Source organism: Sus scrofa, chromosome 2 (genome assembly GCF_054392235.1).
Source record: "Sus scrofa isolate SSC_HxYL_T2T_F1_AM1 chromosome 2, Sscrofa_HxYL_maternal_Yorkshire_Landrace_v2.0, whole genome shotgun sequence".
NCBI lineage: Eukaryota > Metazoa > Chordata > Mammalia > Artiodactyla > Suidae > Sus > Sus scrofa.
The window spans coordinates 50,070,528-50,086,857 of record NC_139384.1 but is presented as its reverse complement, the minus strand read 5'-3'; the positions used below and the strand labels follow the sequence as shown (position 1 = coordinate 50,086,857).

Below are 16,330 nucleotides of genomic sequence, written 5' to 3'. Positions count from 1 at the left end.
CCTATTTACTTTGTTATAGATCTTCTTGATTGTGCTCTGGGAAATATATCATAATGGGGAAAATGCATCAGAAAGCGGTGGACCAGTTAGAAGGTGGTTCCTGTTATTTAAGTGAAAGATAACAGTGGCCTGAATCAGGTGGTAGAGATGGTGAGACGTGGTTGGAAAAGGGTTCTCCTTTGGAGGCAGAGCCCACAAAACTTGCCAGTATAAATGGCAAGGGCAAAGACATGATGGGTAATTCCTCAGATTTTGGCTTGTCTTTTTTTTTTTTTTTTTTTTTTTTTTTTTTTTGCTATTTCTTTGGGCCACTCCCGTGGCATATGGAGGTTCCCAGGCTAGGGGTCGAATTGGAGCTGTGGCCACTGGCCTACGCCAGAGCCACAGCAACGCTGCATCCGAGCTGCGTCTGCAACCTACACCACAGCTCACGGCAACGCCAGATCCTTAACCCACTGAGCAAGGGCAGGGATTGAACCTGCAACCTCATGGTTCCTAGCCAGATTCGTTAACCACTGCGCCACGACGGGAACTCCCAGATTTTGGCTTGAACCATTGTGTAAGTGGTGAATAAGAATAGGGGGTGAACAGGTCTTGATTTAGTGTTGGGAGAAGAGTACTGAAAGTCACAAGCTGTGTTTTAAGTGTAAGTTTGAGATTCCCACTAGTAGACCTAAGAGGAGACATTGAATGAGCCTGAAGGTCAGGGTCAGTCCTGGGCTGGAGAGCTGAACATGAACATCATCAGCATTTGGATAAGTGGCATCACCTCCGACACCCCCCTCCAACCAAACTTCCTGCAATGGTGGAAATTTACATCTGCACTATCCAGTGTGATATCACTTGCCCCATGTGGGCCCCTGAGCACTTGCAATGTGATGGGTGCAACTAAGAAATGGAATTCTTAATTCTTTTTTTTTTTTGTTTTTTGTCTTTTTGCCATTTCCTGGGCCGCTCCCGCAGCATATGGAGTTTCCCAGGCTAGGGGTGGAATCGGAGCTGTAGCCACCGGCCTACACCAGAGCCACAGCAACATGGGATCTGAGCTGAGTCTGCGACCTACACCACAGCTCACAGCAACGCCGGACCCTTAACCCACTGAGCAAGGCCAGGGATCAAACCCACAACCTCATGGTTCCTAGTCGGAGTCGTTAACCACTGAGCCACCATGGGAACTCCTGGAATTCTTAATTCTTTTAAATTCCAGTAGCCTCATGTGGTTAATGGCTCCTGTATTGGACGGGCAGACTTGGTAGGGGTGGGAGTGGGGTGGTCAGTGTAGATGGAGAAGATTCTAGGCAGGGACTAGTTTCTTCACTGGCCAATAAACCCAGTCTCACACCCACACTGAAACGTGACTTTATTTCCACTGTCCATCATTTGCATAGCAGTATTTGTTAAGGAGCAGAAGTCTTGCTTCTTTGTGAGAAACAGCCTGGAGAAGAAAGCAAACTGCTAGCCCTGGGAGGAGTGCTAGAAGAAATTGTAAAATTCTAAGGCAGTAGTTGTACTTCACTGGAAAGCAAAGGCAGTCCTCTACTTATTTGAACCTTGAAGGGGACGCTTGTATTTTTTGGTTTGGGGGGAGGGGCAGAATTCTATAGAGAGGTGGGTGTCTGTGAATTTGGAGATTCAAGATGGTGACTGTCTGATACCCTACATGAGTGGCAAGGGCCCACGGCAACAAGACTAAATACTGGCTTCATAATGCGAGTTGTGTCTCTTTCGGGTAGAGTGGGTTTCACTCCCTTTGTTATGCAATCTTGTTCCCTATCCAACTGCAACCGGCAGTGAGTTTGCTAATATGAAAGAACTCTTTGTAAGCGGCTGCCTTTTGCCTAAGATGTCTTGCAAGTATATGCTGGCAATGGGTGAGGCCAGAGTCAATAAAAAAATACAATGGAGAGACAGGACATTGCTTTTATAAAGGTTGATGGCAGCTGCCATACCAGTTCTTAAAGAACCTTTTGGTTATGAAATACCTTCAGAGAAAATGGTCATTCTGTGCTTAACTGGTGCAAAGTAATCATCCAAACTGGAAGTGAGTAGGGGTGAGGGGATTTGAACCACCGCTTTTAGAGGGGGTAATGACCCAAGGTCAGTGCTCAGCAAGGGGCCATCACACAGCTAGTTTTGTGTTAGGAATTTTGATTTTTTTGATTTTTTGATTTTTTTCCTGGGGCTTCTTGTCGGGGGTCAGTGTATAGAAGGAGCAGGCTAGAAGCCTTCAGTGGTCATTATCTCTTGTTCTTTTTCTTGCGCACAGTGGAATCATAGATTTCTAAGATTTGGAAACTGTAAATAAACTTGCTGATGATTCTGTCCAGCTCTTTGTGTTCAGCTGAGAAAATGGGTCTGGAAAGACGAGGTCCCAGCCCCAGGGCCTGTGACGCCTTGGAGTTGAAGGGACAGGACCAGAGCTCAGCAAGAGGCTGGACTGGCAGGTTCTCACGCAGCAGCTGGGATGGGGTGAATGGGGGAGGAGGGGGGATAATCAGAAAAATACTCAGGGAAGCCCAATCAAGAGAGAAGACAGAGGAAGGTTGAACTGAGACTAGCAAAGTTCTACAACACAAATGTGGCCTCAACTCAGGGACCTCGTTCACCCAGTCAACAAAGAATTGCCAGGTGCCCACCAAGCACTAGATGACAGGCCTTTAAAGGAGTGACAGGCAGGAGGCAGAGGCCAAGACTTAAGAAAGGCATCAGTGCCCGCCTCGCTTCTGTTTATTCTGAGATCGTTTCTGAGAGGCGACAGATTTCTGTGCTCGATTTCTCCAGGAAAGTGAGTGACATGAAGGGGACAGTTTGGTCCTTAGAGCAAGGAGAGCGGGAACCAGTTGCAGGCTGAGAAACAGCTGTAGGTGACCCTCGGGGGTTGTATTTCTCAGTCTGCCTCCATGTGGAACTCGGCTGTTGTCTGTGGGCTGCAGTGTGACCCTGTGCTTCCTTCTTGCAGTGTCAGAGCTTCAGGAGGAGGGCATGAACGCCATCAACCTGCCCCTCAGCCCCATCCCCTTCGAGCTGGACCCTGAGGACACGATGCTGGGTAATGGTCTCTCTTGGTCTCTGGGTTACCCTAAGGCCTTCGTGTGGCACCACTCCACTGACTGCCTTTTCTTTTTCAAGAGGAGAATGAAGTGCGAACCATGGTGGACCCCAACTCACGCAGCGACCCCAAACTCCAAGAACTGATGAAGGTAAGAGGAAGTGAGAAGGGACTTCCGGTGTCTGTAGACCACCCACCCTGTGCAGCACCATGCATATGCCACTGCAGAGAGAATAGAAGGGTACAGCGGTCCCTGCCCACAGGCAGCTCGTGGTCCAGTAGGTGGACATCTTAAGGTTACCACAAGTGGGACGCAACAAACACCCCATGAATGATGCGGATCATAAGCACTGGAGGAGTTCTTATCATGACTCAGTGGTTAATGAACCTGACTAGCAACCATGAGGACGTGGGTTCAGTCCCTGGCCTCGCTCAATGGGTTAAGGATCCTGCGTTGCTGTGAGCTGTAGTGTAGGTTGCAGACATGGCTTGGATCCTGCGTTGCTGTGGCTCTGGTGCAGGCCAGCAGCTACAGCTCCGATTGGACCCCTAGTCTGGGGACCTCCATAGGCCGCAGTTCCCACCCTAAAAAAGCAAAAAAAAAAAAAAAAAAAAAGACATAAGCACTGGAGAAGTTAGTACAAATAAGCTTACAAGTGCCAGGATCTTTTGGCTCACATCGTCCTTTCACCGCTTTGCTCAAGGACCCTCAAAAACACCCTGTGAAGTAGGAGTCAATATCGTCCCCATTTTACAGATGAGGAAACTGAGTCTCAGAACAGCCAGGTGGTTTGTTTATGGTCCCAGCCGAGTAGAGATGGGATTCGAACAGAAATGAGTGAAACAAAATGAAATACTGTAAATAATGTACTTGGCACAGTGGCTGACAGTCACCTTCAAAAAATGTTCATTTCACCCTCTGATTCTTTGACCTGTGTGTTTTTCTTCTTCACCGTCTCCAAGCTGCACTTAAGACAGGACAAAAAGGCACTGGAGGCCAGAGGGATTCTTTCAAAATGCAAATCTGAGCATATCTTTTTCCTGTTCAAAACCTGTGTGCAGTTTGCTATGAGCTGCAGGTTAAGGCCCACACTCCTGGGGTGGTTTTGGGGTCTCCATGTTCTAGCTGCCTCTTCAACCTCAGATAATCCCTGCCTGGCACCACAGAAGCAGACCTGCTGGTGGTGGCTCCCTCCTTGTAAATCACCTGCACACTGTGCCTGCTTCCGGCATCCCCTCCACTGTGGCTTTGGTCACTCCATCCCTCCACCCAGGTGCTCTTTCTGCTCTTCACCTGAAGCCACAGCCAGGTCACATCCTCCAGGAAGCCTTCTCTAAACTCAGGGCTGTTGCTCACTAAGCCCTCTGTGTGCTGCTGTGGTTCATGTATTTAATCATCATTGTAGTCACCCCATGACATTACAACTACTCATATATTTCTCTGTGTCCTTCACTAAATGGTAAGCTGCTTGGGGTTAAAGACGGTCTTTTTTTTTTTTTTTTTTTTTTAATCATTGTACCCCCAGGTTCCAGCACAGAGTGTGACATATAGCATGTGTTAATAAATGCTGGGGGCGGGGGTGGGGATGATGATGGAAGGATGGATGGATGGATGGATGAATGGATGGATGATGGAGGGAGGGGGTGAGGGGCAAGGGAGGGGAGGAGGGGAGGGAAGCTCCTGCCTTGGGACAGTGGAATAAAGTGCTTTGAAGACCCCAGACTCTACACAGCTATCGAAACCCAGCCCTGCTCCCACCTGTGTTATAAAGGCAATCTACTTATGCCAAGTCAAAGAAGTCAAACACAAAAGGTGATGTTCCATGTAGGTGAAATGGTCAAAAAGGCAAAACTGGAGTGGTTGCCTGAGGCCCATGACCCAGGAGGGGATTGAACACAAAGGGACCGAAGGAAGCTTCTTAGGGTGAAGGAACTGTTCTCTTATCTTTATTGTGCTGGTGGTTACACAATATAGGATGACCAAATCTTGTCAACTGTGTACTTAAAATTTGTGAATTTTATTGTTTGTAAATAATATCTTCATAAACAAACCAAAAAAAGGAGATTAAATTAAAAAGGCAATGGCCATGTGCAAGCTTCAGTTTCTTTACCTGAAAAACAAAACTGGTGCTCCCTGCCTCTCGGAGTGTTGGGTGGATCAACCGAGTGAGATGTCACCTGGAACACCTCTGCTGGGTGCCTGCTACACAAAGGGAGTGACAGAGGCTACGATATAGAGAGAGGAGATGGCACAGCCCCACTGAGACGGAGCCTGGTGCAGGAAGGGGAACAAGTGCTTTAGAACATGAGATTGTCAAGGGTTCGATTCCTGTCTCCACCCCCAGTTAGCTCTGTGACCTTGGGCAAATATGTTTACTTCTGTGTTTGACTTTCCCCCTGAACACAGGGGTAACAGTAACCACCTGGCAAGACATCATAATGGGAAGAGTGCTTTGTTTATTAATAAAATTTGCCTTTATTGAGCGATAGATCCTTGCCGTATGTGATTCTTTTCTATCACCTAGAGTTAGGGGAAGATATCTTCAGCCTCAGTTACTGAGGTGAGGAATCAGAGGCTCAGAGCAGATAATTAGCTTGCTTAGATTCGTAGGTCACAGAGGTACCACAGAGGCCCGTAGATGACAGAGGTATGCACGCGTATGCACACACACACACACACACACACACACACACACACCGTGGTCCATACATGACAGAGGTGCATACACACACACAGGTCCGTAGATGACAAAGGTGCGCACACACACACACGCACTCACAGAGGTCCATAGATGACAGAAGTGCACATGCACACACACACACGTTCGAGGTCCATAGATGACAGAGATGCTTGCACGCATATACACACAGGTCACAGATGACAAAGGTGCATGTGCGCACACACACTCACACATTCATAGAGGTCCAAAGATGACAGAGGTACACACATGCACATAGGTCCATTGATGACACAGGTGCACACACTCACACTTGCAGAGGTCCATAGATGACAAAGGTGTATACACACACACACACACACACACACAGAGGTCCATAGATGACAGAGATACACAAATCAGTAGGTAAAGTAGGGGTTTCAGCCCCAGTTTGCAGAGCTCCAAAGCCCATACCCTTGCTGGGTACAGAACATTGCTGGCCGTTAGGGTAAGGAATGGGGCAGGGTCAGAAGATACTAGCAGGAACACTGGTGCCACTGGCACTAGAAAGATTATACCTGAAAGTTAACAGGGCCACTGGGACTCACACTTGCAGCTACTTGTCCACTTACTGGGTCGTGTGGATAGCTCTGCTCCTTTCAAAATCTGAAGTTCATTTAAATTTCCATTGTCCAGGATGAGAAAGCTGGTCTATAAGAAAATGCCCCATGACTCTTGCCTTACTCCCTCTCTCCCTTTGTAGGTATTAATTGACTGGATTAACGATGTTTTGGTTGGAGAAAGAATTATCGTGAAAGACCTGGCTGAAGATTTATACGACGGCCAAGTCCTGCAGAAGCTTTTTGGTAAGAGGCGCGTTGAATGTCTTAGTAGAAGTCTTTAATCTAGTTCAGAGTTGTTCTCAGTTCACAGCAATTCGCTGGAATGAACTAGGAGTGGGTAGAATACGGGGTGACAGACCAGTTAGATGTCCTTGGAATGTTTTACATGAATGAATCATAGAGGGGTCTCTGTGACCAGGTGGGGCTGCTGCCCCTAGCAGTCAAGGGTCATCAGCATGAAGACTCCACTGTGCACTGGAAAACATGCCTCACCCTCTCTAGAAAACTGCACCTGTGGCCTCTGTAGGTCTATTTACATGTGGGTGGAAGTGCATGTATGTGTCTGTCGACCTCTGTCACCTGTGGACCTGTGTGTGTGTGTGTGTGTGTGTGTGTGTGTGTGTTTATGCAGGTGTGTATACCTGTAGGATCTATGGACCTGTGTGTGTGTGTTTGTGCATATGTGTGTACCGGTATGATCTATGGACCTGTGTGTGTGTGTGTGTCTATGTGTGTATACAGGTGTGTGTGCCTGTATGATCTGTGGACTTGTGTGCATGTGTGTGTGTGTGTGTGTCCCTCTGTGTATCCATCTCTAGGTTGGTGCAAGTATTTGGGGGTGTGTGCCTCTGTGATGTTTGGTCCCTGCATGTGTCTAGATGTCTTGCCTCTGGAAGGGTGTGGTGTGTATCCCTGCAGCAGGTCACAGATGTTCGTGTGGAAGTGTAAGGCCCTGGGGGAGGGAAGGGAGACATCAGGGTGACCATAGCATTGAAAGGACAAGTTCATCTTGAGTGAGGGTGTGGACTTCCCCTCACAGTTCCCCACTTGTTCTCCTCCTAACCTCTGGCCCATGGTCTAGACGCTCCTTCTTAGCTGCCCACCAGGCACTGAGCCCATCCATTTTCTCAGGGATGTTCCTTCCCCTCTGAGCACAGAGAACCCCTTCCCCTCCTCTGTGCCCCCGAGGGATGTGGGGTCTCCAAGGCCTGTTTCTCACTCAGGATGCGCTCCTGCATCCATCTTCCCTGACGTTTTCACCTGTCTGAACTGTTGAAACAACTTTTTTTTTTTTTTTTTGGTCTTTTGTCTTTCTTTAGAGCCACACCCATGGCATATGGAGGTTCCCAGGCTAGGGGTCTAATCCAAGCTGTTGCTGCCGGCCTACCCCACAGCCACAGCAACGCCAGATCCAAGCCGCATCTGCAACCTACACCACAGCTCACGGCAACGCTGGATCCTTAACCCACTGAGCGAGGTCAGGGATCGAATCCACAACCTCATGATTCCTAGTCAGATTCGTTTCCACTGTGCCACAACAGGAACTCCTGAAACAACTTCTGAACTCACCTCTTTGCCTCCCATTTCACCCCCTCCTCCCATCTCCCACACAGCTATCGGAGAAACCTTTTTTAATCACAAGTCTAATCTTGCTGGTACTCGCTCCCCAGTACCTGTGGGACAAAGTCCAGTCCCACCAGCATGACATTCAAAATCTTTCATCACCCGACCCCCAGCCGTCTTGTCAGCCTCACCCCTAGCCACTCACACGATTCAGGTCATGCGAAGCACTCAGAATAGTGCCTGACACATAGAGTGCCTAGGCGTGTCTTTCATCATTTCATTGTTGGTGATTTTGTTATGTTTATGAAGCCCACAGCCACACTGTTATGTACACAGTGTGTACTCACACCTCTACTTTGCCTGGCTATTCCTTCTTCCTCTGGGGCCCTCCTTCCTCCTTCATCCACTGAAGTAGCCATCACTGCACATCCTTCCAATCCAGAATCAACTGAATGTGCCTCCCTCGCATACTCTTCACAGCATAGTTGCATCTGGAAGACAGAGTCACGCGTTCTTCTGTGTTCTTGCAGATATAGTGATACATAGTATACCTAACACATGTGCCCTTGTCATATAGACACACGCAGATATAACTAACACATGTGCCCTTGTCATATAGATACATGTGTATACATGACATATATTCCCTTATCATATAGATACACGTGTATACATAACATACATGCCTTTGTCACATACACATGTATATATAACATGCATGCTTTTGTCATATAGAATCACACATATGCATGACATGCATGCTTTTGTCATATACATGTATACATAGGATGCATGCTTTTGTCATATAGACACACATATACATTACACACATGCCTTTGTCACATAGATATGCACATATACATCATGCACATGCCTTTGTCACATAGATAATACACATGTAGATATAATACATGTGCCTTTGTCATATAGATACACACATATATAACGTACATGCCTTTATTATCATAAGATGTTCCGTGTTTGTAGCTGTTTATATAAGTGCATGTGGGCTTCTCCAGGCAGGAATCATGTTGTATTTATTTGTCCGGTCTTATCTGGGACTAACACGTTGCTGCCCAGCACTTAATCAATGTATGTGGGATGAATGGATGACTAATATAAAACGTAGTCATTTCTAGGGAGCTACACTGATTTGGTGCCCAAACATCCATATTAATGAGTGTTAATATTTAAAGGCTTGTACATGCAAATGAACATGGAAAGGAAATGACATGGCTATGGCACCAGCAGGTGTGGAAAAGCCACAAGCCTCCCAGTGACGAGCGTTCAACTCTGCCAGCACATTTCTAGTCAGGATCTGAGACTGTCTCAAAGTGCTCTATGCTGGGCTTTCAAAGCCAGGGTGGAACATGGCTGTGAAGCAATGGAACATGGTCATGAAGCAATCCTGCCTCGGGGGATGGTTATAAAACTGTCCCACATCACATCTGTGTGGCCCTAAGTCAGGCATCAAGTACAGTCGGATTAGACCCTTTTCAGAGCTCAGCCTTCATGTCGAAAAGATGATTCACAATGGTGCCAATGCCTTTTGTCAATTCATTGTGGGTCTAAGGCTAGACAGACACATTCAGAAGCTATCAGCAGGATACCCAGCAGAGAGAACTAGTTTGCAGTTAAAAATATGCGCCAGGAGCTCCTGGCAGGAATCAGTCTGGAGATAGAGTTTTGGGTCACCCCTCTGACCTTGAGTTCCCCCCAGGCTATTTTTCTTTCTTCTTTCTCAACCAAGTTTCTCAAAAGAATGTTTGGCACTCCCTCTAATCAGTCCCTTCTGAGATGCGGGCACAGGGCCACCATCTTTCCATCAACTCTTCCTTCCCAGGTCACCAGGGTCAGTTCAGACCTCCTCTTATGCTGTGGCTTTTGACACCACTGCACATCTTGTCCCCAGTCCCCAGACCAGTGGTTTCTGTGACCTCATGCTCCCCTGGTTCTCGTCTACCTCTGACACCCACTTCTTAGTCCTCTTCAGAATGGTTAGGGTTCCTCTGTCTTCCATTCTTGGCCCCTCCCTCTTTTTCTTTCTTTCTTTCTTTTTTTCTTTTTCTTTTATTTTATTTTGCTTTTTAGGGCTACACCCACAGCATATGGAGGTTCCCAGGCTAGGGGTTGAATCGGAGCTATAGCTGCTGGCCTACACCACAGCCCCAGCAACACGGGATCCGAGCCACATCTACGACCTGCACCACAGCTCACGGCAACACCGGATTCTTAACCCACTGAGCAAAGCCAGGGATTGGACCCACATCCTCATGGACACTAGTCGGGTTCCTAACCTTCTGAGCCACAACAGGAACTCCGCTTTTCTCTTTTTCCTTTATACCCTCTTCCTGGGTGATTTCATCCACTCCTAGAGTTTGGACCATCGCCTATATGATCATCACTCTCCAGTCTCCCTGGGATGGCTTTCTTTTTGAAGCTGTAAGTAATCTTTCATCTGTCTTCCCAACCTGCCCACCTGGGATGTCGCATGGGCACCTGGTATCCAGCCTGCCCCAAACTAAGCTTACCTTCCTCCCCACCAAACCCATGCTCTCTTCCACCTTGACGAGTGTCGTTACAACCACAGATTAGAAACCTAGAGGTCATCCTGGGTTCCTCCTTCTTCTTCCCTCACTGTTAGCCACAATTCTGACAACTGGATGCCTATGTATTTGTGTGTGTGTGTGTGTGTGTGTGTGTGTCAAACCTACCCCATTTCATAATCAGCCAGTACCTGTGCAGCCCTTGGAAAAGCACCTGGCTCACTGTGTGCTAGGTCAGGGGTGGCTTTCATACACTGTTCCAGCCCCACCGCTGCCTCCTTAGCTCAGAACGTCATTATCTGTCTTAGCTTCTCTGGCTCCAAAATCCTTCTCTCTGTGTTTTGCTGTTTCCTGCCTTGGGAACAACACTCTGAAGTTCCCCCAGATCATCTTGATATTTCAGTATTTGTCTTAACACCTAAGCAAACCCATAGCCTATTTGTCAGCGCTGGGTTTTTTAAGACTTTTTAAAATTTTGAATGAATTTTAGACTTCTAGTAGAGTTGCAGAGACACGCTTCTAGTAGAGTTACAGAGAGTTCCCATCTTCCCCCCACTCAGCTTCCTCCAGTGTTAACATCATACCAGCCATAGGATAAGCATCAAGACTAAGAAATCAGGGTGGATAAACAACAAGGGTCTACTGTATAACACAGGAACGATAGTCAGTATCCTGTGATAACCGTAATGGAAAAGAATAAAAAAAAAAAAAAAAAAAAAACTAAAGAACTAACCTCAGGACAGTGCATACCTGAATCACAGACTTTATTGGGATTTCACCAGGTTTTACGTCTACCATTTTCAGTTCTAGGAGGTAATGCAGGATTCCCCCCCTTACAGTCGGTTGTCACATCTCCTGGGTCTTCTCCCATCTGGGACATTCATTCCTATCTCTCATGACCTTGGTGCTTTTGAGGAAGACTGGTTATTTTGCACAATGGCCTCCAATATGGGTCTCTTCGATGCTTTCTCATGATTGGGTTAAGGTTATACAAAGGTTTGGGGGAAGGATACCACGTAAGGGATGCGTCCTCATATCAGGGCAGACACCGTGTTAACACGTCTTATCACTGGTGATACTAACCTTAGCACCTGGTTAAGGTGGTGTCTGCCAGATTTCTTCACTGAAAAGTTACTATTTTTCTCTTTATAATTAATTTGTTTGCATATGTAAGACTGCAAATATCTTTTTTCTCCTTCTACTCCTCCCATGAATTGTTATTGGTGGAATGTTTCTGCTGCAGTGGTTTCTGTGGTGGTCTGGTGAAGGTTTCCTATTTTTCTATTTTCTTACCCCTTCCGCATTTATTAGTTAGAAGTCTTCTGTAAGGAAAAGTTGTCCCTTGTCCTCCACTTACTTTTTTATTCGGTACATATTTATATCAGTATGGATACAAGGATGTGTATTTTACACTTTAAGTTATAATCAATACTATTATTATTCATGGTTTTGCTCATATATATGCAGCTTTGACCACTAGGAGCTCTTTCAAGTTGGCTCCTGGGTACTTCCTGGACGTGCTGCCTTGTATTTTTTTCTTAGCACTTCCTTACTTTCTAGTATCATAAAATGCTCCAGGCTCATCTTATATTTCACTTTGACTCTAGCCCTGGAATCAACTCCTTTTCCAAGGAGCCCCAATTTCTTTGACTAGAGAGTGGTGTTTAGAAACCAGTATCTGGGCATATTACTTAAGTGTTTTTTAACTGTTGCACAAACAAACATCTATTCATAGGTACAGTGAATCAGGCATGATCATTTCCAGAAATTCAGCTTCAAATTTTTCTGGAGTTGCGCATGGAGAGTAGCAGGGGGCTGAATTCTGGATTAGTAAGCTAAACATGAAATACTGGCACTTAGGAAAAGTAAAAAAGGCACAGTCCAGAGATGAACAGTGATAGTGAGGCAGGGATCTCTGGACCAGAAGGGTGAGTGTGTTATTATTATGGTGAAATTCTGAGTAGAGGAGCAACCCTAAGATGACAGGAGGGCCCTCTGGCTGGGTATTCTCTGATCATGAGCTCTGAGAGGGCGTCATCGTACCTGGGTCTCCTCTCTGTGGCCAGATGCTACTTCCTCAGCTTGAGTATCTGGTCTTCTTGCCCTTCTCAGAGTCCCCAGGCATGTGTGGGAAATTCTCTGGGCATAGTCTCCCCCAGGCCCTTCTTTCCAAGCTACCTCACCCAGCTGCTCACTGCCGCCTCTGTTTTATACATCTTCCCTCTTGCCTTGGCAGCAGATCTGAGTTGAGGTTTGCCTGAAAGCAGATGCTGACACAAGGAACTTTATATGAGGGATGATCTTAGAAAGTACAATTTATGGAAGTTCTTCCCTACCCCATGCCCAAAATTCTCCTCCTCCTTTATCCCAGGATAAGCCTCATCTCAGGGTGACTGATAGATGCAAAATCCTCAGTTCCCTTGGGTGTATGTACTCTTAGCTCTGTACACCAGTAACAAAGCTCCAGAGTGGTCCAGAGTTGGGACAAGTTTCCCTGCATTTCATTAAACTGGTGCATCCACGGTCACCTTACTATATTTGTTTGCATCCTCAACACATAGCTGATAGACATGACCAAATAAGAGAGGCAGGAGGTGAAGGATCCTTGGGAAATGCCTACACCAGATCATCATTTCATTTCACCATGGGCTGCTGACTGTTTCCTATTGAGATTTCCTGACTTGGGACAGCTCTGCAAGTTGCCTTATGCTGTGTTTGATTCTCCTGATCCTTATTGCTGAACATGTGATGTAACTGGGAACAAAAAAGGCCTGTTTTGAGGGATGAAAATCATAAGGCTCTTCCTTCTGGTGTTCACAATAGTATGTGACTGAAACAGGATATCTTCTTCAGGCATGAGACCAAGAAGCATCCTTTGGGCATGAAAGTTCTACAGGAGGATATTTTGTTTTGTGTTGGTTGTGTGTGTGTGTGTGTGTGTGTGTGTGTGTGTGTGTGTTTGTGTGTGTGTTTCTTTTCCCCTGGTAGACCCTAAAGAGTACATCTTATACTGACCTTAATCTAGCCAATTAATATTCATCAAGCAACAACCATTTGCTTTGCTATAGGCTACTGCTGAGGTTAGGGATATAGAAATAATTATGTCACAGGGCTGCCTTCAGGTAACTCACTCTCTACTGTACCTGGTAGTAGAAAGGATTGTAGGCTGTCAAGTTGGAGCTTTGGAAAGGTGTCATTGAAAGAAGGGACATTTTTGAATCAGGCCTTCTGGAAGAAGCAGGATTTCAACCAGATAAAGAATCTCTCTAAAGTATCTTACTGAGTAAAAAAGAAAAAGAAAACATGGTTCAGAGCTGTGTGTGTGTGTGTATAAATATATATATATATATATATATATATACACTACTGTGTGTTTTCATTAAGAAACATATCTAAGCTTGAGCATATAGAGAATATCTATGGTAAGTCATAATAAACTCTCTGTAGAATGGAACTAGGGAACTTGGGACTACAGTGGGAAGAGGGGACTTAATTTTCACAGCTTGAATTTTTTCCATATTTATATATTATCAACTTTACAAAAAGGGGTAGAATACATATGTGAATTGCAATAACCAAACTGAATCAATCAGTAGATGTCAAATAATGCTTCATACATTTCAAAAACTATCCCAAGTAAAATAGGAATAAAAGGAAACTACCTAAATATGATAAAGACGGTTTATACAAAACTTAACAGTGAATACATTAAATAGTGAAATATCAAAGCCATGGTATTCGGGACAAGTGGCTATCACCACTGTTATCAGTGTTTTAGATATACTAGTTAATGTAACAAGAAAAGAAAATAGATTTCTGGGTATTTGTTTGTTTTTTCTTTTTAAGGCTCTACTTGTAGCATGTGGAAGTTCTTGGGCTAAAGGCTGAATTGGAGCTGCAGCTGCAGGCCTATGCCATAGTCACATCAATAATGGGTCCAAGCCATATCCTGTGCTGCAGTTTGCAGCAACACCAGATCCTTAACCTACTGAGTGAGGCCAGGGATTGAACCCACATCCTCACAGATACTTTGTCAGGTTCTTAAGCCAGTGAACTACAATGGGAACTCCAGGAAATAGATTTTTGGAGTCAGCAGTATAGCTAACTAAATATTCAAGCAGATCCTCTTGATTTGCATACTTTAAAAAATCTGGATAAGTCTTAAAAAAATGTATTTTTGTATTGGAATGGAAGGGAAGGAAATCCTTCAGGTGCCAAGAACAACAAGGAGGTGTAAATCCAGTAAAAATTAGTGTTAATTTCTAATGGCCTTTATAGCCTGAGGTTTAATGGTTCACACAGGCTCAAGACATGAAGCCTGAGTGGAGTCTGAAAGGAAAGGGGATGAGATCAGAGACCCCCGAATAAAGCCAGGGTCTTTGAAGGGTAATACTTTCAGTGGGTAAACTAGAAAATCTTATCCCACAGAAAGGGACAATAAGGATAAACATCTATCTCAGCCTTGGATATGAACAAAAAAAATAAGTGTGCACTTGATAATTCTTTATCATCAAATATCTGTACTTACATAGATTTTAGGGCTAGGATTCAGACAACTTATGTGGCTTTAAAAGCTCCAAGCTGAAAATGTAGTTAAAAGTTGTTCCAATTTGCTAGTGCACCACGAGGCAGAAGCAAACATGTGCCCTTTTAAAGGAATGAACTTTAAACTCAGGCCACAAAAAATTCCCAGAGATAAAATTTGAAGGCAGATCAATTCAAAATCAGGAATCACCAAACACATGAAAGTATGCCACCATGAGCAAGCATCAGCCAAAACAATAAACTGAAGATTTATTCCACAAATGCTATGATCAGTAGCAATTGATCAGTTACTGTATATAAAATATATTTAATATGTCAAGATAAAAATTTTAAAAGACTTGAAAGGATGAGAAAAGAACACGTAACTGTCAAAATTGGAAGGCAAAAATGAAAGAGAACAAAATAGAACTTTTAGAAATGAAAGAAAAAATGAACTAATGAAATTAGAAACCTCAATGGATTGGACACAGCTGAAGAAGAAATTGGTGAGCTGGAAGATGGCATTAAATAAATTACCCATAATGAAGCATTAGAAAGACAATGGATTGGAAATTGAGAATTAAAAGACAGAGAGAGGAGTTCCCATTGTGGCTCAGCAGAAACAAATATGACTAGTATCCATGAGGATGTGGGTTAGATCCCTGACCTCTCTCGGTAGTGGGTCAGGGATCCAGCATTGCCATAAGCTGTGGTGTAGATCACAGATGCGGCTCAGATCCCACATTGCTTGGCCATGGAGTAGGCCAGCAGCTGTAGCTCCGATTTGACCCCCAGCCTGGGTACTTTCGTATGCCTCAGGTGTGGCCCTAAAAAGCAAATAAATATATATATATATAAATAAAAAATAACTATTAATAAATAAAGACATAGAGAAAATAGAACATATGACTAATTGGAATTCTAGCAGGAGAAAAGAAAGACTGGCGTATAGGCAATATTTAAAGACATAATAAGTTAGAATTTTCCATAATTGATGACAGATATGAATTCTCAGAGTCAGGTATCTCAGGGAATCCCAAACAGGATAAACATGAAGAAATCTTAATAATGAAACCTAAAAACACTGAAAACAAAAGCTTAGAAACAGAAAAAAGAGATTACCTACAAAGGAAAAATAGACTAAAAGCTTTCTTTCATCAGGAATAGTAAAATCTCAAAGATATTGATATGAAATTTTCAAAATGCAGAAAAATATTGTCAACTTACAGGTTTATACCCAGATTGGGGCGGGGGGAGATTGGGTGACTATGCTTTAAAATGTGGAAAAAATTAAGGCTTAAGCAAATGTGTTTGCTTTTACTAAAAACAGACCTTTACTAAAAGGAATTTTTAAAGGGTGTACTCCAT

At 44.6% G+C, this 16,330-nt stretch overlaps 1 protein-coding gene across 1 annotated transcript in view; it reads left to right on the top strand.

The window, feature by feature from the left end:
- The window catches only part of PARVA (parvin alpha), a 189,426-nt gene that overhangs the window by 115,267 nt on the left and 57,829 nt on the right, over nt 1-16,330 (top strand). Inside the window, exons 2-4 of the mRNA XM_021083311.2 lie at nt 2,960-3,049; nt 3,130-3,200; nt 6,470-6,572. Of these exons, the coding sequence (XP_020938970.2) occupies nt 2,960-3,049; nt 3,130-3,200; nt 6,470-6,572 (264 nt within the window). The remainder of the gene's footprint in view (nt 1-2,959; nt 3,050-3,129; nt 3,201-6,469; nt 6,573-16,330) is intronic.